This window comes from Marmota flaviventris, chromosome 2, assembly GCF_047511675.1.
Source record: "Marmota flaviventris isolate mMarFla1 chromosome 2, mMarFla1.hap1, whole genome shotgun sequence".
Lineage (NCBI taxonomy): Eukaryota > Metazoa > Chordata > Mammalia > Rodentia > Sciuridae > Marmota > Marmota flaviventris.
In genome coordinates, this window is record NC_092499.1 from 2,759,047 (window position 1) to 2,785,120 (window position 26,074).

Sequence of the window (26,074 nt, forward strand, 5' to 3'; positions counted from 1 at the left end):
AGACATTTATAAAAAGACAAGGAGCTGCTGGATTTACTTTTCTCTTGGAAATTGTATTCTGATTTTGGTGTATTTGTACACATGATTATATAAAAGTGCTCTTTGAGGATATTATTTTGCTAATTTGTTTTAAGCCCCATTTTCTTGCCTACAAAAGGATTATTAGTGAATTTGTGGCATTTGCATCATGAAAAAATGGGATTTGTACAACTGTCAATGTTTACTACTAGAGAAGTAAACATTGACAGTTGTACAGAAGGAAATAATACAATGTTTTATTTAAAGTTGTTTTCAGTGAGGAAAAAAATACTGATTATATAGTTGAATAACTGGCATAGCTAGATATGTTTTTTGATACGTAACTTATATGTCATAAATTTAACCCCTTTTCAAAGTGTACAATTTGGTGTTTTTTGTATATTCACAGTGTTGTGTAACCATCACCACTATCTAATTGTAAAGTATTATTATCACCCCAGAAAGAAATCCTGTCCCATGGGCTTTCACTCCCTCTCTCTCATCCCCTCCAGCTCTTAACCACTAAGCTTCCTGTTCTGCACAGTATTTTTGTGCCTGACTTCTTCCATTTGGTATAATGTTTCCAAGGTTCATCTCTGTTGCAACTTTCATTTTCTTCCTTTTTTTTTTAAATTTTTAGTTGTAAATGGACACAATACCTTTATTTTTATTTACTCATTTTTATGTGGTGCTGAGGATCGAACCCAGTGCCACACATGTGCCAGGCAAGTGTTCTACCACTGAGCCACAATCCTAGCCCCATTTCCTTTCTTTTTTTTTTTCTTTTTAAAATATCTTTATTTTGTTTGTTTATTTTTATGTGGTGCTGAGGATCGAACCCAGGGTCTCACACATTCAAGATGAGCACTCTACCGCTGAGCTATAACCCCAGCCCTCCTTTCGTTTTATGGGCAAGTAATATTCCATTGTTACGGGTATACCACATTTTGTTCAGCCATTCAGCAGTTTGGATTGAATGGCTATTATGAATAATGTTACTGTAAAAATTTGTGTACAAGATTTTGTGTGAACATGTTTTTAACTCTCTTGGGTATATAAGCAGGAGTGGATATTTACATATATTTAAAAAATACATATAGGGCTGGGCCTGGTTGTGCACATTTGTAGTTTCAGCTAGTTGGGTGAGGATTACTGAGTCAAAGAGTTTGAAACAGCATGGGCAACATAGCAAAGCCCCATCTCAATCTCCTTCCTCCCCAGAACAGAATTATATTTTACAAAGCAGTGGAAGAAAAAGGAATTCTTATTCTGAGAATTGTTGATGTACCTGATATAAATTTTTGGAAAAATCAAGAAGATTTGATTAGGGTATTAATGTAGTTTTAGTTAATTTTATAGTTGATTAATTAGAAAAAATGCCATGATTCTTTGTTCTGGTCCCCTTGTAATGATTATATTTAAAAAGTTCTCACCTTGTATTTGATAGTTTTACATGTAAACACTAGGTAAAACTTGATTAGTACAGAAGTTATTAAATAATGGGGGAGTATATTTGGAAGGCATTTGTTGAAACTTTTTTCCTTTTCTTTTCTTGTAGTGCTGGGGATTGAACCCAGACATACCAGGCATGTGCTTTGAACTATACCCCCAAACTTTTATTAAATTAACTTCTTCATTTTGTGGTTCTGGTGATTGAACTCAGGGCCTTGCCTGTTGCTAGATAAGTGCTCTACCACTGAGCTACATCCCAGCTCTTATTATTTTAAGACAGGACTTGGCTGAGTTGCCCAGGCTGGCCTCAAACTTTGATCCTCTGCCTCAACATCCCCAGTAACTGGGATTATAAGCCTGTACCAGAACATCTGGCTCTTATTTTATTTTGAAGCAGTTCAGAGTAGTAGTTCAGAGCCTAAGCTTCGGAGTCATATAGACTGGGTTATATCCTGGCTCTGGTATGTATTAGCTCAGTGACTGACCTTGGACAAGTTATTTAAACTCTCCAAGCCTGTTTCCCTGATCTATAAAATGAACAGTAATACCTTATCTCACAAAGTTGGTATGGAAATTGAGAATATGTGAGGTACATATACCTCAGTGCCCAAAAATGAGCACCAAAAAATAGTGATGGGAATGGACTTTTTAAAAATTCAGTAACTTTTCATTAGTGTTTTGTTTTTGTGAAAGTTTTATTAGGTTTCGTGAGTACTTCATTTTTTTTTTTTTCAAATGTGTTGGACCATGACCCCCACTAAGAAACACGTTTGGCAAGGTGACTCTGTACTTACACTCCTCCCCCCAGCTACATACAGAAAAATGGGATAGAAAGTACAGTTTTCCAACTACTGCCTCCTCCCACAGCTTTCCCTATTATATATATGTATGTATATATATGTGTGTGTATATATACATTAGTTGGACACAATACCTTTATTTTATTTATTTTATTTTTATGTGGTGCTGAGGCTCGAACCCAGTGCCTCGCATATGTGAGGCAAGCGCTCTACCCCTGAGCCACAACCCCGGCCCCCTATTACTAATGTTGAATTAGTGTGAGATATTTATTACAGTTGATGGACCAATATTGGTACATTTTTGTTGACTGAAGTCTATAGCTCATACCATGGTTCACTTTTGGTGGTGTAGAATTCTGTGGATTTTGACAGATGTGTAAGGAGATGTAGTTGCCATTGTAGTGTCATACAGAATAGTATCACTGCCCTAACAGTCTCTTAAGGTCTACTGTGCTGCTGTCCCTCCCTCCTAACCCTGGAAGCCAATGATCCTTTTACGGCCTCCATAGTTTTGCTTTTCTAGAGTCTTATAGTTGGAATCCTACAGTACTTTTTCAGCTTGGTTCCTTTCACTTAGCAATATATATTTAAGGGTCCTTGTGTCTTTTGTGGTTTGACAGTTCATTTCTTTTTTACTGCTGAATATTATCCTGTTGTCTGCATGTTTCAGTTTGTTATGCACCTACTGGAAGATATCTTGGCTGCTTCCGTGTTTTGGCAGTTATGAATGAAGCTGTTATAAACATCAGTGTGCAGGATGTTTAAAAATTTTTTTTTAGTTGTTGACAGACATCTATCTATCTACCTATCTATCTATCTATCTTTCTTTCTTTCTATCTATCTATCTATCTATCTATCTATCTATCTATCTATCTATCTATCTATCTATGAATGATGCTGAGAATCGAACCCAGTATGTCATCATGCTAGGCAAGCGCTCTACCACTGAGCTACAGCCAGCCCAACCCTAGTGTGCAGGTTTTTGTGTAGACATAAGTTTTCAGCTTCTTTGGGTAAACACTAGGGAGCACTATTGCTGGATCACATGGTAAAAGTCCTTTTTATTTTGCAAGAAACCATCAAACTGTCTTCCAAAGTGGCCATGGCAGTTTATATCCATGCCCATGTGTCCTTTTGCTCCGCACTACTCTCACCTTTGGCGTGGCAGTGTTGAGGACTTTGGCCCTTCTAATAGTGAGCATGGTGTCTCTTTGTTCTGATAGTAGTTCCTGGTGGCCTGTGATATTGGGCATCTTTACATATGCATATTTGCTGTGTGTCATCTTTGGTTATATGTCTGTTCAAATCATTCCCATTTCAAAAATTGGCTTAGGAAAAAAAAATTGGCTTAGGGTGTTTCTGAGTTTTAAGAGTTTTTTTTTTTTCTTGTTTATTTATGATACAAGTCCTTTACTAAATGTATATTTTCCAAATATTTTCTCTCAGGAAACTGGTACTGATCCACGATTGATTTTGCAGTCCACTGGTGGGTCATTGCTGCAGTTGGAAGTTCGGTGCTTGTTCTGCTTCTGTAACATTTGTAGGGATGCCAGTAAAGCAAGTGTCACCGCAAGCAGAGATTTCCAGTACTGTGGAGCCTTGGTGTCAGAATAGAGGCTGCTCTTTTTTATTTATTTGTTTATTTATTCATACATGCAGGCATACATACGTACATACATACCAAGGATTGAACCCAGGGTCACTTAACTACTGAGCCACATCCCCAGCCCTTTTTATTTTTTATTTTGAGACAGGGTCTTGCCAAGTTTCTTAGGGCCTTGCTAAGTTTCTGAGGCTGGCCTTGCATGTGTACTACTCCTGCTTCCTCTCATGAGCCACAGGGATTACAGGTGTGTGCCACTGTGCGTGGACTCAAAATACGTATTTTTAGATACTGGTAGAATTATGTGAATAAGATAAAGGGAAACCAAGATGTCTTTCTATTCTCAGCAACAGTGCCAGTTCAAATTGGTGAGAGGAAATTTTTATATGATGGAATGAATTTATGTTAAATGTTAAATTACTAAAGTAAATAGTGACTTGAACTAAACTGATGGATGTCTGTCTGTCTGTCAACAACTAAAAAGGAACCAAGCTGAAAAAGTACTGTAGGATTTAACTTAGACTAGATACTTCTGAAATATTTAAGTACACATGTCCTCTTAAGAGGGTTAAATATGTACCTCTGCAGTCTTATGCTTCTCATTTTTTTAAAAAAAATTTTTTTCAGGGCTAAGGTTGTGGCTCAGAGGTAGAGCGCTTGCCTAGCATGCATGAGGCACTGGGTTCAATCCTCAGCACCACATTAAAAATAAAATAAATATACTGTGTCCACCTATAACTAAAAAATAAATTTAGGGGCTGGGATTAATAAATAAAAAGATACATTTAAAAAAATAGGTACTATTTAAAATTTTTTTTTCATCACTTTCCTAAGGTCAGTTCTGCTTTTTTTCCAAAAAAGAATTCCAGATTGGAATTTGTATTTAATTTGATCCTACCTCTGAGAGAGAGGGGGTGGGGTAGGTGTGTGTGTGTGTGTGTGTGTGTGTGTGTGTGTGTGTGTATGTGTTTAGGGGCACATGGTTTGGATCAGGCTTGGGGAGGAGTGAGGGGCAGGATGAGATGGGTAGCAATGGGGATGAAATAATTAAGATTTATAAGGGTATATGGTTAGGATATACAGTAAGGGTTAGGATTATGGATTAGGGTAAAGGATTATGGTGAGGTTATATGTGAGGGGTTACGGTATGAAGTATGAGATATAGTGTGAAGGTTAGGGTTATATTTTAGGGTTTAGGTAGCAGAGTTTGTAGCAGGTAGGAATCACACCCCACCCCGTTACCCTGCAGTGCCACCTTGTGGAAAGAGGAAAGGCTTTGGGAAAGAATATCTAGGTATGAGTGAAATCTGCTGAATATCATGTCCTTGATTTGTTCAGGGCACCTGACTTTCACACTGACAGTTTTTTTTTTTTTCAGGATTTTTCTTTCTCTCTGATGTGGACTAAGTAATCAAAGGGGTAAAATATTGACTAGTTTTTGTGCATGAAAAGGCAGACAAGCCTCTATGTTTCATAATTCAAAAAACATAATATGAAAAGGTATTTTGTATATAATTAGGGGAGTTGATTGAGTGCACACTATGTGCTTGGCATTAATGATACAGTGGTGGATTAACTAGAATTTCTGATCTTGGGGAGATTATGCTCTAGTGGCAGGAGACAGGGATAAGCAGATGAGTATATGGTGGTGAGTGTGGAGGCTAAAAGGAGTGAGAGGTGGAACACTGCCATTTTAGATGGATTGTTAGGGAACACTTCCTTGACCAGGTGTTGAAGGAAGAGGTAATCCAGGCGTGTGAGCAGCTATCCAACAGAACAGCGGGTGCACAGGCCCTGAAGTGGGCATTGGCTTGCTCTGTTGGAGGAGGTGCGAAAAGGTTAGGTGGCTGGAAATGAAGAGTGGCAACTGGAGGTGTCCTAGAAGTGTGAATGTATGTGTTGCAGGTCATGCGAGCCTTGTAGACAGCACTTAGGGGGAATTTTCTCAGACGAGAGCAAACCACAGGAAGGTTTTCAAGGAAGTGATATATCTAAAAGGCAAGCATCAAAACAGAAACTCTTGCACACATCCTGTCTGAGAGGTGGTAGAGGCTTGAGCTAGGGTGGCAGCAGTGGGTACATGTGGCAGATTCTGGGTATGTTTTGAAGTTAGGGTTGACAACAGGCTCCTGTCCTTCATTTCTGAGAACCTCTGTGTGTCCAGTGTTCTACTCAGGTGCCAAGTTAGAGAACAGAAGGCCTGTCCTCTGTAGGCTTAGGATCTAGTTCTGAGTTTTGCAAGCTTTTTTTTTCAATTAAAAAAACAAAAACCAAAAAACGGGGGTAGGGGGCAGTGCACAGGATGAGACACACTTAGGTGATTTCAACATGAGGTAATGGGTCACAACTCTTGGGAGTCTCAAAACACTGAGTAGAGGATGCAGTCAAGAAAAGTGCTGGTTATGTAATGTAATAGTGCTGTACCACAGAGGAGGCTCCTTCCCAGGCTGGGTCAGGTGGGTGGACAGTGGTGGTCATGAACAGGTGTGTTCCTGTGATGTGGGCAGAGGAATGGTTTCCAAAAAGAGTAAAGAGCACCCCGTCAGCATGCTGTGTTCCTTACAACGTGGTCGCTCAGCTCTGCTTTCCTGCTGTAGCTAACCAAATCTCTATTTATAACATATTAATCTTTTAGGAAGGATAACATATTAACTTCTTTTTTCCTTTAATTGTTTTCCTCAGTTTCCTAATCCTATTGTGTTTCTTCTCTGTTCTGTTCATATTATTAAAGAAAAAGTTACATTTACCCATTAAATTGTGACATGCCATCAATTGTGAAATACATTGTGATTTCAAAGATGTTTAAATATGAACAAAGGATGCTTCTAGAATTTGCACAGTACGACATTTGTATTGAAGATTCTTTAGTTCATTAAGGTAGAGAGCCCCAGCACACAGAAAGAAAACGTATTTAAGGAGGATGGATAATGCAGGTTTATTGAGTAGACTGGGTACATCATGCTCTGCTAGTGTATACGAATTTCTCAGACATGGTGGGGTTCTGACTTTTGTGTCATTCATGAAATTAGCTAGATTTTAGTGTGCGTATCATGTGTCAGGTACTGACTAAGCAACAGGAAACTAAAGATGAGACAACAAATTGCCAGGAAGGCGTGGTCTAGAGAGGGAAGGGAGACATGATAATGCTCACTGAAGTGATATAAGAATGATTGGGAAGAGTTACAGATCACAGAGTAAGGAGCTTGTGGCTTCCCTGGAGAGAAGAGGAGGTACATGAAGTTTTACAGTTGGTTGCTGTGAGCTGAGTTTTGAAGAGTGAATAGGAGTTTACAGCAAAAGGGAAATGGGTAGAGGGACCATGACCAGCGAAACGTGACTCACTCCTTTGGAGCTAAGAGTGAAGTTCCATGTTGAGAGGAGTAAGACCTGGAAGGCTAGGACTCTGCAGTTTGTCCTATCCTCTGGGTTTTCTCAGGGTGGATATCTTGAGCTCCATGGGATTCTCTGAGGGGAAGTTAGAGATTCACACAAATATCACATTAGACTCAAGAAGAAAAAAAAACCTGTTTCCTGTTTATATACCATTTCCTGTTTATATACCAAATGTTTTGGGAACAGAAGACCTGAGTGTTTTAAGCAAGTGAATAACATTGCTGATTTTTACATTTAGAAAATGACCCTTTGATGCAGCCACATTAATGTTTATAGCAGCTCAGTTCACAATAGCTAAGCTATGCAAGCAACCTAGGCACACTTCAACAGATGAATGAATGAAGAAAATGTGGCACATATACACAATGGAATATTACTCAGCTAAAAGAAGAACAAAATTATTGCATTTGCTGGAAAAATGGATGGAACTGGAGACTAACGTGCTAAGTGAAATAAGCCAATCTCCAAAAACCAAAGGCCAAAATGTTCTCTCTGATATGTGGATGTGGACTCACAATAGGCATGGAGCATCTGGGAACAAGGAGTGAAGGTTCACTGAATTGGACCGGGGAATGAAGGGAAGGGAGTGGGGAGGGGAATAGAATAGATAGTAGAATGAATTGGACATAACCTTCCTATGTCCATATACGAATACACGACCATTGTAACACCACAACATGTACAACCACAAGAATGGGTAGTTATACTCCATGGATGTATGATATGTCAAAAAACATTATACTATCATGTATAACTAAAATGAACAATTAATAAAAACCAAAGTAAAAAAAAAAAAATGTCCCTTTGGTGATGGAGGATGGGCTGGAGTCCCAGAAACCGGTGTCAAGGAAACCAGCTTAGAACTGTTACATAAAATCCCACCATTGATACGCACATGTTTAATCTCAAAATGCTCCAAAAACATTGGAGCATTTCTAAGAAAATTTAACAATGAACTGAAATTACATTTAGTTGACATATTTTAAGGGAGGGGAGTTTTGGGACACCTGATCTTTGGTCAAAGAATAAATACAAATACTCTGCAATACTTTCTGATTTTCTTTTAAAGAAAATTTTGGTTTAAATTGAACATCTGGGATATTGTTTTTAAAAAATGCCTTCTAATATGATATCTTGAGGTCTTAGATCAAAGTAGTAGAATTTTGAGATTTTTATAAAATTGACCTGGCAATTTTTATTTGTTAATTTTTTAAAATGCATTGTAATGTATTTTTATGTTTGAGACCATTTATTTTTCCTTTACTGTATTAATTTATATCTTTGAAAAGTTTTTTAATGGATTGGATTTTTAGTCTTTTTATCAATTTTTAGGAGCTCTTTATTTATTGAGATTAGCCACTTATTTGTAATATGAGCCACTTATTTACAATATTTTCTTCCCTAGTTTATCTCTTTATCAGACTCTTATATTTAATATTTTTGAATATATCAATCTTCATCTGTGGTATTGGACTTTAAGTTATAGTTAAAAGGGTTTCTTTTCCCCCCTATATTAGGGATTGAACCTGGGGGCACTCACTCTACCACTGAACTACACTCTCGGCTCTAAAAAAGTGTTTATTTTGAGGCAGTGTCTGAGTTGCTGAGCCTGACATTAAATTTGAGATCCTTCTGCCTCAGCTTAAGTGGCTCAGATTACAGGCATGTATCACTGCACCTGGCTAGGAAGAGTGTCTATACTCTGAAGTTACAAAAAGGGATTTACCTCGGTTTCATTATGGAATATTTATGGTTTTGTGATTATATCTAAGTACTTGAGCAAGCAGGAACTTATGTTAGTGTATGAAGTATAGTATGAATTTATTTTTTTTCCATGTGGATATTTTAGTTGTTCAAACATCCATCATTCATTGTATCATCTTTTCCCCTTGATTTTGAGGCACCTCCTTCGTCTTTTGTCATTTTTTTCCGTATGGAATTGTGTCTGTGGGACATCAGTTTGTCCCATTGATCTATTTGTGTGCTACTGTGATATGGCTTCGAGGCTGTATAACACCTGGCAATACTAGTTCTTTGCTAATGTTATTCTTTTTTGGCATTTTACTGATTTATCTTACTTTCTTAAATTTTTTACATGAACTTTAAAGTCAATTTATCTATTTCCAGAAAGTAATCCTGCAAGCATTTGGTAAGGGAGGTGTTAGAGGGATCATTTTAAATTTACTTAATCTCTTCATAACAAGTAAGCTAAATTGGAGTTTTGATCTCTTCTCTTACAGATGATATTAACCGTGTTCTTGAGCAACAATGAACAGATTTTAACAGAAGTTCCTGTAACACCAGAAACAACCTGTCGAGATGTTGTAGAATTTTGCAAGGAGCCTGGAGAAGGCAGTTGTCATTTAGCTGAAGTGTGGAGGGGAAATGGTATGTATTATGTTTTAAAAGAATGAGAATGTTGTCACTTAGTTGTATGAGGTGATAAGGAGTTGAGTAATTAATATAAAAACAGTTATATTACATGAGGGTAGGGTTTTATAAAATGGTATTTGTTAAAAAGCAAGGTGTGATTTGACTCTTACCATAACCATTTAAGATAAGCAGGGAGGGTAGATCTAGCTTTTTGTCAGATGTCTTTTCCTTTCCCCATCAACCAAATGAGAAGACCCTGGTCCTCTTGAGCCTTCATTGTCATAACACATGTCAGGTTGGTCAGTGACTCTTCTTTTCTCTTCTGATAATGTCATGGAGGCACTAGCTTTGTGTTCCCTCACTTGAGGAACTTTGTAAATGGTGTGTCTTCCCTAAATATTACTAAATTGAGAAAGGTAAAATCCTGATTCATGTTGAAAGAAATTGTCAACAAGCAGGGCAGAGAAGATCCATGTAGGTAATATGATTAGCAAGCACCAGAAATTCTGCAAAATAGTTTGCACTGTAAAGAAGGGGTTGAATTTGGATAGGATAGTCTATCCCAGATAGCGGAAGTAATGCAAATGAAGAAAAGACGGGAACAGAATATGGTGTGCTGCCAAGACAGCTAAGACCAGGAAGGTTGGCAGCAGGCAGAGGCTGGAGCAGCTCGTTATACCAGACCTTCAGCACTGCAGAGTGGTGTGGCTTTTTCTCAGCAGAAGGAATTCGTATGGATTTTAATTAAGGAATGACATTCTAAAAATAATGTTGGTCAATAAACAATGAGCCTGAAAAAAGTACCATGCACATGGGTCTGTGTTAGACAGTGAGAGAATGATCAACTGGAACATGCTGAGTTTGAGGTGATGAGAGATGTAAAAAAATGAAAGTGTCTAAAGGACACTTAGAGATAATCAAGTCTTAGCATTTTTTTCAACAGCCTTTTTGAGATGTAATTCACCTACCATACAGTTCACCCATTTAAAGCATACAGTTCAGAGGTTTTATTATATTTACAGAGTGTGCAACAATCATCACAGTTATTTCTAGATTATTATCCTTGCCACCAAAAGAAAAAAAGAAACTCCTTACCCATTAGCAGTGACTGACTCCCTTTCCTTTTGACCCCCTCATCTGTCGGTAAACACTAATGTACTTTCTGTAGATTTGCCTATTCTAGACCTTTCATACAAAAAGAATCATATAATACAATCCTTTTTAGATTGGCTATTTACTCAGCTTAGTGTTTTTGAGGTTCATTCATGTTGAAGCACATATCAGTAATTCATTACTTCTTGTGGCTAAATGTTCCACTGTATGGATATATTACATTTTCCTTATCAATCGGATGGGGAGTTACTTATTCGGTTGATAGACATTGGAGTTATTTCCTTTTCAGGGGTGTGTTCTATGAATTATGCTCTGTGAACTTTTTTTTTTTGGTACTGGGAATTGAATATTCAGGGGCATTCAACCACTTATCCACATCCTCAGCCATATTTTATATTTTATTTAGAGATAGGGTCTCACTGAGTTGCTTGACTTAGAACTCATGATCCTAGTGTCTCAGCCTCTGGGATTACAGACATGCGTCACCATGCCTGGCTGCTCTGTGACAAAACGCAAGTTTTTGTGTGGATATTGTATCACATCTCTTAGTTACATACCTAGGCCTAAGTCACCTTGTTAGGGCTTACGGTAATTCAGTGTTTAACCTTTTCAGGGACTGACAAACTGTTTTCCGAAGCAACTGTACTATTTTATTCCAGCATCAGTGTATGAGGATTCTAATTTTTCCACATTTTTGTCAACACTTCATATTGTCTGTTAGATTTCAGCCATCTGACTGGATAAGAAGTGGTATCATGGGTTGAGATTGTGGCTCAGCGGTAGAGTGCTCACCTCGCACAGGTGGGACCCGGGTTCGATCCTCAGCACCACATAAAAATAAAGGCATTGTGTTGTGTCCATCTACACCTAAAAAATAAATAAATATTTTTTAAAAAAGAAAATTAAAAAAAAAGAAGTATCCTTGTGGTTTTGGTTTGCATTTCCTTAATGATGAATGATGTTGAACATCTTTCATGTTGTATTGGTCATTCCACATCTTCTCTGGATAAATGTCTATTCATACCTTTTGCATGCGTGTGTGCGGGCGTGCTAGGGTGTGTGTGTGTGTGTGTGTGTGTGTGTGTGTAGATAGACACAATGCCTTTATTATTTTTATGTGGTGCTGAGTATCTAACCCAGTGCCTCATACATGTGAGGCAAGTGCTGTACCACTGAGTCACAGCCCCAGCCCAACCTTTTAATTTTTTATTATTTTGAGACAGGGTCTCACTAAGCTGGCCCCTTATTTGCTGTTCTCTGGCCTCAGTATTCCAAGTAGCTGCGCATCACACCTGGAAACTTTTGTCTCTTTTTAAGTTGGGGTATTTATCCTTTTTTCTTTTCTTTTTTCTTACTTATTTACATACTTACTTACTTTTTGTGGTAATGGGTATTGAACCCAGGGATGCTCTATCACTGTGTTATATCCCCAACCCTTTTTAGTTTTAATTTCGAGATAGATTCTTGCTAAGTTGCCAAGGCTGGCCTGGAACTTGGATCCTCCTGACCTAGCCTCCCAAGTAGCTGGGATTACAGGTAGGGTATTTGGTTTTTTGTTATTAAATTGTATGAGCTCTTTATATATTCTAGATACCCGTCCCTTATAAGGAATATGACATGGAACTATTTTCTCCCAAAGTCCTATGCTTTTAATGTTATCCTTAGAAGTCAGAGTAAAATCTTCAAGGTTAGATTGAGTGAAACTTGACTTTAGTAAACATTGGATTCTTACTTAACTATAAGGATAAATGTCCATTATATAAGGAAGAGGACAGGTCCTCAATTGTCAACCTGATGATAGCCACAGGAAGGGAGATAGTAAGTAGAATTAGTGTTTTCTAGGAGACCAGTGTTAGAACCTGATTATTCCATCCTCTGGACTCTTAGCACTCTGTCACTTCTGATTCTTTTTATCTGTCTCCCTCTTCTCTCTTACTTAGCTTGAAAAGAAGTAAAATTTTGCAAAGGTATCATAGCCTCCAGTGGTCCATGGCTACCCAGGAATGCTCATCTCCCTGATGCAAACTCTTTGATTGGTGCCATTCTTATCTCCAAGCCTATCTCAAACCCTTGGTTTTACTGCAGCAGGGATAAGGACTGCTATCTGAAGTACCAAGGGTCACTGCACATCTATTGGCTATGCTCTTTACATTGTATATAACATTTCCTAGGAGCTTGACTAACTTCTATTCATTCTTTGCTTCTCATCTCTTCTTTGACTTTCAGAGGATGTTAGTTATCTCTCCCCTGTGCTCCAATACTGTCATGGTATTTATTAAACAATTATTTATAAATTAAACCTCATGTTTTGTTGAACTAAAATTTTTGAAGGCAGGAACTTCTCTGTTCACCATCATATCCCCAGTGCCCAGCCTAGTGCTCATAATAGGCATTAGGAAATACTTGAGTCATTGAGTGAAATGAGGAAGAAAAAGATTTTCTAATAAGTACAATTCAAAGGGAGGGGAAAGCTCTACCAGCCTTTCTCAATTTTAACTTGGAGGAATCCTAAAAGTAATTTTCAGGCTTCATATGATCAATATGTCATAGATATAGTAGTCCAGTATTTTTTTTTTTTTTTAAAAGAGCTTTGTCTTGGCTCATGATTCTGGAGGTCCAAGATCGAGGGACTGTAACTTGATGGAGAGACCTGAGGCAGTGCAGGGTATCACGTAGTGAGAAACAGTGCACCTGTGTACTTGTCTGTTTTTTGGTGCTGGGTGTTGAACCCTGGACCTCATGCATGCTAGGCAAGTCCTCTACCACTGAGCTATATCCCCAGCCCATTGGTGGTGTTTTTGTTTTTGTTTTTTTAATATTTGTTTTTTAGTTGTAGATGGACAAATACCTTTATTTTGTTTATTTATTCTTATGTGGTACTGAGGATTGAACTCAGGGCCCCCTACATGCTAGGCAAGTGCTCTACCACTGAGCCCCAACCCCAGTCCCCATCGGTGGTTTTCTTGAGTATTGGGAATTGAATCCAGGGGTACTTTACTACTGAGCCATATTCCCAGTCCTTTTTATTTGTTTTATTTTGAGACAGGAGCTCACTAAGTTGCCAAGGCTGGCATTGAACTTGTGATCCTCTTGTCTAGTTTCCTAAACCACTGGGATTATAGTAATGCACCCCATGTCTAGCCCATCACTGCTTTTGAGTAGAGACCATTTCTCTGTAAGTCTTGTGTTTGTTTACTAAGGCTGCCATATCAAAGTACCATAGGCTGCATAGCTTACACAACAATTTTTTTTTTTTTTTTTTTTTTTTTTACAATTTCAGAGGCTAGGAGTCTGAAATCAAGGTTTTAGCAGGCTTAGTTTCTTCTGAGGCTTTTCTCCTTGACTTGTAGGTGTGTCTCCTCCTCCCTGTGTCCTCAAGTGGTTTCTTTTCATCTCTAAAGGACACTAGTGATGTTGGGTTAGATTGGATTAGGGTTCACCCAAATGACCTTATTTAACTTATTACCTCTTATAAAGACCTTATCAGTAAATGCAGTCACATTCTGAGGTACTGGAGGGTAGGACCTCAACATCTGGATTTAGGAGGGATACAGCTTAGCCTGTAACAGTGTTAATTTGGCCAGTTTATCATCCTACTCTTTCTGTGGTTCCCTGCCCTACACAGGTGTCAACCCCAATGCAGATCTGTGATGTGATAGAACCTTTTGTCTTCTCATTTGTTACATTTCCTCCTTGATTTTTTTTCACCTTATACAAGAATGTCTAAAAATTTTATCATAGATTCCCACTTTATAAGATGTTAATGAAGAATATTTTATATATTATAATATGTATAAGGTAGATTTTTTCACTTTAAAATGAAAATAATGTTAATTAATTAGACTGCCTTTTTTTTTAAATATTTATATTTTAGGTGTAGATGGACACAACACAATGCCTTTATTTTTATGTGGTGCTGAGAATCAAACCTGGGTCCCGCCCTTGCTAGGCGAGCGCTCTACCGCTGAGCCACAATCCCAGCCCTTAGACAACCATGTTTTAAAAATATGTTTAGCTGTAGATGGGCACAATACCTTTATTTTATTTATTTATTTTTATATAGTGCTGAGGATCAAACCTGGTGCCTCACACGGGCTAGGCAAGTGTTCTACCATTCTTATAATTTAAAAAATAGTGAAGCTTAGCTTACTTTTCTTGAAATTAATCTTTCCTTCTAAAAATTTTATAAATTCATAAAGTGAGACCAATAAATTTCTCTTAAATAACTGGGTTAAGACAAAATGGAATTTAATTTTTATTGAGTTATGTTCAACTTGGTAGATTTAAATAAAACTTGTATATAGATTTTGTGTGTGTTTGTGTGTGTGTGTGTGTGTGTGTGTGTGTGTGTGTGGTGTTGGGGATTGAACCCAGGAACTTGTGTATGCGGGGAAAACACTCTACGAACTGAGCTATATTCCCCAGCCCCTATTGATAATGTCAATTAGTAAAGCAACCAAAAATAAACCTAAAACCATAATTCAAAGCAATAAGAATAAAAATATGGCCTCAGACACAATTTTATGCTAAACTAAGGGACATGGTTAGATTAAATACAGGCCATGCTGTTGAAAAAGGTAAATACACATGTATTTTAAAAATCATTTTATAGGCCTATATATATGAATTGTATTACTTTTGAAACTAAAAATATATAGAATGAAATTCACCTCCTGAATATTTCAACCCATGCTTGTTTTGTTTTTATTTTTGTTTTCTGTATAAATACTCAATTCTGAGTTGAACTTGAGCTTAGCACACATGGGTTCAGCCAGACTGTTGCTTTAGCGACACAGCCTGCCTGCATTTGTAAGACCACAGCAGCAGCCATATTCACAGTGCGTGTTGCATGTCTGCAAATGGCACGGCTTTCCTTATGGGAATTAGACTGGACCTAGGAGTAGAGCAGGAAGTCACACCTTGAATGTGTGAGTAGATTGCAGCTGATAAGTTTTTTCTCTTCTCTACACATCAAGTTCTCAGAATGACCCAAAGATTTAGAGGAAGGGTCTCTTGCTCAACCACACACTTGTGTTGAAAGGAAGGAAGCACTGTCCTTTGTGCTTAGGCTCTCCCAGGTGGTTTCCTAAGCCTCAGGGCTGCTGAGCTTTAAAGTGCTTCCTCACTTTTAAGCATAAGCAGAAGTGGTGATGTGCCTTGAATTCCTTTTATATCTTTAAGATAAAAGTCACATATGCGAACATGACTGTGTGAACATATATAATTTAGCAGTTTTCAGTGCAGTCACTATGTTGTACAAACATCATCAAACTCTGTGCCTCCACATCCTCCTCCCCCACTCTCTGGCAACACTGTCCTGTACTAACAGTATGTGTTTGACCATTCCGGGTACTGAATATAAGTGGAATCATATAATATGTGGCCTTTTTGGTCTGGCTTCTTTAACCTAGCAAGTTTTTCAAGGTTCATCCATGTGGTAGCATATATCAGTACTTCATTCTTTTTATGGCTGAATCGTATTCCATTGTTTGTTGTACTTTGTTTATCCATTCATAAGTTACTGGGTATTTTGATTGTATCTTAGTCCTTTTAGGCTGCTATAGCAAAATACCTGAGACTGGGTAATTTATAAACAGCAAATTTTTTGCTCAAAATTCTGGAGGCTGGGAAGTCCAAAATAAGAGAGAGCATGGGTTTAATCCCAGCACTGCTAAAAGAAAATAAAAGAAAGAAAGGGCCAGGTGTAGTGACGCACACCTACAATCCCAGTGTCTCATGGGGCTAAGGCAGGAGGATCATGAGTTCAAAGCCAGCCTCAGTAAAAGTGAGGCACTAAGCAACTCAGTGAGATGCTTTCTCTTAAAAAAAAAAAAAGAAAAGAAAGAAAAAAGAAAATAAGGTTGGGGATGTTGCTCAGTGAGTTCAATCCCTGAGTTCAATCCTTGGTATACATACACACACACACACGCACACACACACGCACACATACACATAAAAATCTCAACAAAAATCAAAATGAAAGTTTATTGTCAATATGTATAACAAGCCCAGGATTAGTTTCCAGAACATAAAGAAGTACTTCAAATGGCTAAGAAAGAGTCAGACCACCCAGATTTTTTTTTTTTTTAACTGACTCAGAGTACCTGAGACAGTTCACAGAGAACAGTGGAGTGCATTGTAAACATGAAAATGGTGCTATAAATTTAACAGCTATGTGTGTGCTCTTCTTGAGTCCTTGATACAGAGAGTGATTCTGTGAACAGTATTGGGAATTGAACCCAGAAACCAGGGCCTCACACATCCTAGGGAAAAACTGAGCTACAACCCCAGGCCCTTTTAAATTTTATCTTGAGACAGAGTCTTGCTAAGTTGCTGAGACTAGCCTCAAGATTGAGAGCCTCCTGCCTCAGCCTGCTGTGTAGCTGGAATTACAGGCATGTGCTACCACACTGGGTATGAGCCTTCCTTTTTTAAAAGAAATGTTTGAAATACTTTGAAGTTCTGTAGAATTTGATTTTTATTATTAACTTGGTAAATTTTAGACTCTACAAGTACTGGCAAACATTCACAATAATGTTGCCAGGAAATGCCCTGGTCAGCCTTTGTATAACTGCCCTGTGTAACATTTTAATGAATACCATGGTGAAGGCAATTTGTTGCATTTCTTTGAAGAATGGGAGGCACACTTGCTTTGTGATAAGTAAATATGCTGAAAAGCCTGTTTTCATTGTTCACTATTTAATGTTGCAAAATTACTTTTATGTATCCTTCTTATGTATACATGTTACTACTACTTTCCCATTCACACTCCTGTTGTTACTCATTAAAGTTCAGTGCTTAGAATGTCCTGGATTCTATCATATATGTATATGTGTGTACATGTATACCTCTGTTTAAGTTTCTTTTTACTTTTGGCTAGAGTGGTGTTTCTGGAGTGAGTAAAGTGTGGTCTCTCTCCTAGAGCGTCCTATACCTTTTGACCACATGATGTACGAGCACTTGCAGAAGTGGGGTCCTCGCAGGGAAGAAGTGAAATTTTTTCTTCGACATGAGGACTCCCCAGCCGAGAACAGTGAACAAGGTAGATAAATACTTTCTTCCTCATTTGCTAACTTTTGCCATATAAGTTAATTTCAGAAAAATTGGAATAAATGCTAAAGTAAGTCATTCACACTTTTTTTTTGACCCTTTCACTTACAAGGGTGGTGAGAGGGAGAGTTAGTATTTCATGTTTTTAAAAATTCTGTTATTGCAGGTTAAAACCGATTTCCTTCTCAGGACTCTAAATTGGTCAGATAATGCACTCAAATATATAAAAGGACGTAGTGTGTAATGGAATTATTTTTAATAAGTACCAAATGGGCCAAAATATCTAGATTTTAAAATAAAGCCATGAGGGCTGGGGATGTGGCTCAAGTGGTAGCATGCGCGCCTAGCATGCGTGAGGCACTGGGTTCGATTCTCAGCACCACATAAAAATAAAATAAAGATATTGTGTCCACCTAAAAACTAAAAAATAAATATTTTTTAAAAAATAAAGCCATGAAATGAGTAGAAAAAGTTCTGAGGAAAATTTTTATTTTTAGATTGAACTAAGCCTAAGTGTAGCATTAAAGACAAGACTGAGAAATGAATTATTTAAAACAAAATAAAAAAGACTGCCCAACCATAACCATCCTGAGCAAAGTCAGAAGACAATTTATGAGCTGGGAAACAGCATGTATACCTCATATTGCAGAGGTCTGCTTTCCTTTCCTTGTAAAGAATTCCTAAAAATAGGGGGCTAGGGTTGTGGCTTAGTGGTAATGCTGTCACCTAGCACATGTGAGGCACTGGGTTCAATTCTCAGCACCACATAAAAATAAATACATAAAATAAAGGTATTGTCAGTTGATCAACAAATATATGAAAAACTGTTCAATATCTCTAGTAATTAGAGAAATGCAAATCAAAACTACTCTAAGATTTCATCTTACTTTTGTTAGAATGGTAATCATCAAGAATACAGGCAACAATAAATGTTGGCAAAGATGTGGAGAAAAAATTACAGTCATACATTGCTTGTGGGACTGTAGATTGGTGCAACTACTCTGGAAAACAGTATGGAGATTCCTCAGAAAACTGGGAATGGAACCACCATTTGACTTAGCTGTCCCACTCCTTGGTTTATACCCAAAGGACTTAAAATCAGCATACTGTAGTGACACAGCCACATCAATGTTTATAGCAGCTCAATTCACAATAGCTAGACTATGAAACCAACCTACGTGTCCCTTAATAGATGAATGGATAAAGAAAATGTGGTATATATACTCAATGGAATATTACTGGCTTTAAAGAAGAGTGAAATTATGGCATCTGCCAGTAAATGTTTGGAGTTGGAGAATATCACGCTAAGTGAAATAAGCCAATCCCACAAAACCAAAGGCTGAATGTTTTCTTTAATATGTGGATGCTAATTCACAATAAAGTGGGGGGGGCACTAGGGAGGAATAGTGTTTTCATAGATTAGGTAGAGAGAAGTGATGGGAGGGGAAAGGAGAGGATGTGGCGATAGGAAAGATAGTAGAATGAAACAGACATTATTACTCTGTGTATATATGTGACTGCATGACCAATATGATCCTGCTACATGTACACTCAGAAAAATGAGAAATTATATTTCATCTATGTATGATATATCAAAGTGCATAAATGCATTCTAGTGTTATATATAACTAATTAAAACAAATAAACTTTTTAAAAAAAATAAAGGTATTTTGTCCATCTACAACTAAAATTTATTAAAAAAAAAAAAAAGAGTTCCTAAAAATTGATAACATGCCTAAATCTCCAGTTACTGGGGAGACTCAGGCAGGATGATCCCAAATTCCAGGCCCGCCTGGGCAATTTAGCGTGATTGTCTCAAAATAAAAAGGAGTGGGAATATGGCTCTGTGGTAGAGCACTTGCCTAACATGTGTAAGGCGCTGAGTTCAATCCCAAGAATCAAGGGAGAAAAAAAACTGAAAAGAATGGGGAAAATACACACAGAGTTCACAGAAAAGGAAATACACATTGCCCTAGAATGTGTGAAAAGATGTCATACTCCTAATTTAAAAATGCAGGGACAGCTGTACTGAGATGCTCTTGTTTTACCTGTCATGGTGGCAAGGCTCAGCACGGTTGCTAGCTAGCACATGTTGATGGTGCTGAGAAACAGGCCCTGTTCAGCAGTGCTGGGGCACAGCAATACTCTGCAGCACTGCATACAGAGAAACCCTGTGCCCTGGCTTGGGCCCTCCTGGAGATGTGCTCAGGGACCAGAGTATGGTGCAAAACCCGTGCTACCTTTTCTGTGACCTTGAAAAGAACAGCTTTGTGTTTGTGTGTGGATGTATAAAGTGCCTTTTCTATATCTATATAAAAGGAAATTGTGCCCCTTGGTCTAGCTGATCTCTGCTTTAAAATCATCTCCCTGTGGCTGTAAGCACTGCTGACTTTACAGAACACTGTCACATCTGTATTTTCCTCCACTGCTTCTGGTCATCTGGAGTCAGGCCCCCAAGGCTCTGGGCAAGGGCCTTCCTCTGTGGGAAAGTTGCCCTGAGAAGCTTTGCTAGCTCACAGTGGAATGGCTGCTCTAGCACTAAGGGTTTATTTTAATTCTACTTGAGCATTCTAGATATCTGTACCCTCCCTTCCTTAGCTATACTTAAATAAAAAGTTTTATTTCTCACTTTTATTGATGTGTAATTTCTGTATGTAAACCTTAATGCCCCAGAAAAGGGTTATTTTTTCACTCCCTCTGCTGCTCAGTCTAGGTGTGGAGATGATAGTACACTCTAGAGAAGGGCCCTACCCAATGTATTTTGTCACCATCTCAAGTTCAGGTCATGATAAATCTTGAGACTCAAAAAGATCTTCAAACTGCTGCTGGACAACTTAATATGTGTGGGGACTGGGCCCCGAGGTGCTGAGATCCGTGTGCCATCGAGTCAGACAGAGCATTGAGAAGGATGTGGGCCTTGAGGAAGAGTGGGGCATGAGGGCAGAGCAAAGGCTGTTGCATGCCAGGCAGGGATTATGTGGAGGGCCCCTGAGGGGCCAAGCAAGACTTGGGTGGTGGGGAGCACCCCTTCTCCATCCAGGCTAGATCGGGAGTTTGGTCAGCACTGGAAAAACTGAATTCAGTACTTATCCTTCACACTGCACTACCCGGAACATTGAGTAGAGTGCCTGTCCCTTTGTCAGTGCCCTTCAGATCGGCTTCACTAGCATTTCTAATGTGACCTACCCAGATACCCACCCTCGCTGTCCCTCTCTCTCCTCCAGTCAGGCTGTCTTGCTCATTCATTGTCTTGTGTACCCTGACGCAGAGTCCCAACCACCTGACCCTGCCAGGCTCCACCCTAGGCCTTGTTCCTCTGCCGGTGCCAAGATGTGTTCCACCCCTCAGCTGAGGAGCATCTGGCAGGGAGAACAGCTCACACACCATGTTGCCTCTGCCCTGGCCCACTCTGCTGTGCTCATGACTTGTCTCCCCAGCTTATGTTCTAAAGCCACATTTGGGACTCAAGACTTGTGCTTCCTGCTGAGGGCAAGGCAGTTGTCTCTGATTGGTGTCAATTAAGAAAAATCTCAAGTGAATGTTGCATAGAACTATAGGAATCAAAAGAAGTAAGAGACAACTCTTAACTTGAAGGTTGGGGACTCTGTTTAGAAGTCAGAGGAGAATGTAGAGGACTTTACTTCAAGTCCCCTTTACACTTGGGAAGCAGAAGCACAGAGCGGTGAAGTGAGGGCCACCTGTCCAGCCAACCAGAGCCAGGAGGTGTGTGATGGAGGTAGGATCGAGAGCACGTGGGTTTCCGCCTGGGCCTCCTGGTGGGACCTTGACAGATGATTTCTCACCCCTGTGCCTCAGTTTCCTCATCTGTAGGGTGCACAGGGCCCACAGAGTTTTGCAGAGGTTAAGAGAGGTACTGTGAGTGGATAGAGGGCTGTCAGCTTGTTATTATTTTCTGACTCTGAAATGTAAGATTATATTAAGTTTGTGCTTTACCATCAAGGATTAAGTGGCACTTGGTATAGTTTAGTGCTGTATATTTATAGTGTTCTAATTTCTTGTTAGTTTACTCTTTGGAAGAGGAATAGTATTAAATTACCCTGAATTTCTTGTTCCTTAAAAATACTAAGAAAAATAAAAATTTAAAGTGTAAACTGATAAACACCATAGCTTTTGTAATCGCTTATCATTATTGTCCCCCAAGGAAGATTTTTTGGATATTATATTCTTTTTTTTAATCATTTTTATAATTTGTTCAGAGATATGAAATTAAGGAGTCATTTAAAATAAAAACATCTGATAAACATAAGGAATCCTCTAATATTTGGAATCCACAAGATTCCAGTTCTCCTGTGTGACTCTCCACATGTGAACATTTCTATGATTAGATATGTGGATGTTGGGTTCTTACTTGTCCTTCCTTCTCCCTCCATTAGCTATACTGTTTATACATTTATGTACTATATATCTTTGCTTTGTACATAAAGAGTGAGGTTTTTTTTAACCCCTTAAGCACCAGCTTCTGCCCTGTGGGGCACTGTCATCACCATTTTGAGAATACATGGTTTAATGAAACCATACATCCAAAATATGAATTTTGTTTACACTTTTCAAAGTAGGCAAGGAATAAAAGGGAAACATTTTTAAACATTAGGCCATGACCCTTAGGTCATGTGTTCTTGGGTATTAAAATAGCTCTGGGCTTGACTCTTCTTTATGGCACCAACTGCAAACCAGGTGGTCAGGCAGGAGCAGCCCTGCAGCACCTCAGAGACCCAGGGCCTGCTCTGCAGAGCCACATACTGCAGCATCCTCACTATGCTTTACCTTTTTCAATAAGATGCCAGAACAAATAGGGAATTTTTCCAGTTTAAATTGATGCCTTTTTTTAAACAAAAAATTTAATTTTTACAGAACAAAGGGAGATTCATGACATTGTCAGATTGGCGAGGGTATACCATCTCAGTTTTAACCCAGTAAGTGTAGGTGAGTTTTTTTGCATCCATTTTTTCATTAGTGGATAATAAATTCTGTTTTAGTGTCTTCTGAAATATAAAAGCCTTTTTTGAAAATTTATTTTATACTGTGGTAAAATATACTTAACCCCAAATTTACCATCTTTGCCATTTTAAGTGTTAGAAACCTTTTGACAAGTCAGTTTCAAGATTGAGATAGAATGTAAAAAGAAAGGATTCCATTTAATAATTTTATGTTGGTTTTTGTTGTTGTTGTTTTTGTTTGGTACTGAGGACTTAACCACTGAGCCACATCCTTAGCCCTTTTTATTTTTTATTTTGAGACAAGGTTTTACTGAGTTGTTTATTAGGGTCTCAATAAGTTGCTGAGGCTTACCTTGAACTCAAGATTCTCCTGCCTTGGCCTCTGGAGTTGCTGAGATTATAGGCATGCGCCATTGTACCTGGCTAAACAATTTTATGAAAGATGAATGTGGAACAGTTTTTCAGCTGTGCTTTTTTGGGGGATGGGTACTGGGCATTGAACCCAGATTGTTTTACCACTGAGCTATATCACTAGTGCTTTTTGTTTATTTATTTTTATTTTGAGATAGGGGCTCCTTAAGTTGCTGAGACAGGCTTTGAATTTGCGATTCTCCTGCCTCAGCCTCCAGAGTGGCCTGGATTACAGGCATGCACCACTGTGCCTGGCTCAACTGAACTAAGTCTTGACTTTCTCAACTTGGCATTTTAGATTTGTGTTCAATAAGTATTTAAATAGAGAAATTGGAGAATATTGTTTTTTTTCTTATACGCATGTTAGTAAGTCTGGTTCTTTCATTTCTTTTAGGTAGCCGTCAGACCCAAGAGCAAAGAACTCAGAGAAATGTAATAAATGTACCTGGAGAAAAACGCACTGAAAATGGGGTAAGTCATGGTGAACTGTATTTTTTTTTTTTTTTTTTTTTTTTTGGTACTGGGGATTGACCCAGGGGCACTCAACTACCAAGCCACATCCCAGCCCTTTTTTGTATTTTATTTCAAGATAGCGTTACTCACCGAGTTGCTTAGGATCTCACTAATTTGCTGAGGCTGGCTTTAAACTTGCAATTCTTCTGCCTCAGCCTCCCAAGCCACTGGAATTATATGTATATCCCACTGCACCCCGCTGAATTGAATTTTTTTAAAGTGGCTATTATAGAATCTAATGGATTTTTTTTTTTCCTTTTGGAGGGTGCTGGGATGAAACTCAGGGCCTCACATGTCTAGACAAGCTGTCTACCACTGACTGTATTCCTAACCCCAGCAACTAACGAATTTAGGTTGTAATTGATTTTTATTATTTTATTTTATTTTTAATATTTATTTTTTAGTTGTAGGTGGACACAATATCTTTATTTCATTTTTATGTGGTATTGAGGATCGAACTCAGTGCCTTACGTGTGCTAGGCAAGTGCTCTGCCTCTGAGCCACAACCCCAGTCCTTATAATTTATTTTTAAAGAATTATTTGAGGGAATAGAAATTCTCATTTCCATTAAGGATTTAAAAATATTTTATGAAATTATAAAGAAGCAGTCCCTAAGTGATTTTTGCCTGTCTACACTGTGATTCATAATGCAGACAGAGTCTCCACCAGAGCAGAACCCTCTGTCTTCCTTCCACATGCTACCCACTCCCCATCCTAGAGCAGTAGACATGTGCCTGATGTCTATAGAGGAGCAGAGGGGTTTCTGAATTAGTTGTCAAGTGGCATTCTTACTTCATGTCTTCAATGTTGACAAGATGGGTAGTGAGTGAAGTCTTCTGAACAGCTGCTGGCTCAGAGAGAGGTGTCTTCCTTTGTCACTCTGGTGCAGAGGTGATGAGCAGGGTAAATGTTGGTTATTGGTGAGGAAGAAAATGGAGAGTTACCCAGGCTTGGTGGTGCTTGCCTGTAACCCTAGCTACTCAGAAGACTGAGGCAAAGAGGATCTTAAATTCCTGGTCATCTTATGCAACTTAATGAGACCCTGTCTCAAAATAAAAAAAATAAAAAGTGGTGGGGGCATAGCCCACCCCTGGGTTCAATTCCCAGTACTATACAAGAACAGGCAAAGAAAAAAAGAACAAGAAAGGAGAGCCTTTTTAAGGATGTGCATTGAAGGAAAGAGCAAGTAGGAAATTTTAGTAATAACTTTTACAAGTTGTTTAGTAGTTTTGTTATTATACATTTTGCAGATATGTACTGCAGAGCCATGTGTTATACTAGATTATATTTTAATTTCTTTTTGGTTTCAATGTCATAGTCCTTTTTTGGTCAAGGAAGAAACATCCTTGATATCAAGATTGTGGTGGATTCTCCTTTCTTACATTCCAGAATATAAAAATCATTGCACAAGTCCTCCTCTTACTCCTGCCATCTGACTTATTTGTGCAGCCCAGCTCTACAGCCCTGTAGCAGTCTGCCAACATTCTCTACTTTAGGAGTCTTAAAGAGTAGAGGCATTGATGGAAATTATGTTTCAGTAAATTGGATGGAGTCTAGAATACTCCCATGTGACTGTGTTGTCCTACCAGGTTTGGGAACCTCCAGATCACAGGTACACACTATTGTAAGCATTCAAAATTTACTTGTCTAGCAGAGGTTTGAAGATCTTTTTGAGTCTCAAAATTTATCATGACCTGAATTTGAGATGGTGACAAAATACATTGGGTAGGCAGTGTGTTAAGGTGGAGTGACTGTGTTTATATGATACATGGAGGGGACTCAGAAGGAAAGGATTCCAGTGGTACAGTAAAATACGAAGGCCGATTTTGATGTGATGGGTCTATGATCTTTTCTCACTTGATGAAATTGATTTGTTAATTTGGAAATAATGTATACATTTTAAGAGCAACAAAACTGAAACCTGAAATCAAAAATTGAAATATGTATATACACTTTATGTGAGTTTATAATAGAGGAAGATATGAGACCTGGTCTAGAGGAATAACCTCGTGCTGGAAGCATCACATCAAAGATGTTGCTGTCTTTTATAGCACACACACCTGCCTTTTAAGCCTAGTAACACATTCCCTTGTAAAATACTTCCTTGTCTACAAAGCACTTTTACATGCATTTTTAAATTAATACTGTTAAAAACATCTTTCCCAAAAAAGTTCTTTTTTTGTGTGTGTGTGTGTGAGTGTGTGTGTGTGTGTGTGTGTGTGTGTGTATCCATCCTATATCCTTGGTATAGAATAATGGTACTACTGAATTGCTTCAGCACTTGGGGCTGAGGCAACTCAGAGCAGATCAAGTGGCAGCTATGAGGAAAGGGTGGGTTGGAAGCAAAAGGCAGGATGCTGCGTTAGTATGATTCATGGCCATTAGCAGCT

The 26,074-nt window shown here is 38.4% G+C and overlaps 1 protein-coding gene across 3 annotated transcripts in view; it reads left to right on the forward strand.

The window, feature by feature from the left end:
* Positions 1 to 26,074, forward strand: part of Ppp1r13b (protein phosphatase 1 regulatory subunit 13B) — a 77,863-nt gene that overhangs the window by 18,402 nt on the left and 33,387 nt on the right. For 2 of the 3 annotated variants that reach the window (XM_027946617.2, XM_071607487.1), the window contains exons 2-4: positions 9,507 to 9,654; positions 17,675 to 17,794; positions 23,566 to 23,642. In XM_027946617.2, the coding sequence (XP_027802418.1) occupies positions 9,507 to 9,654; positions 17,675 to 17,794; positions 23,566 to 23,642 (345 nt within the window). The remainder of the gene's footprint in view (positions 1 to 9,506; positions 9,655 to 17,674; positions 17,795 to 23,565; positions 23,643 to 26,074) is intronic. The other variant, XM_027946618.2, reaches the window with a different exon arrangement.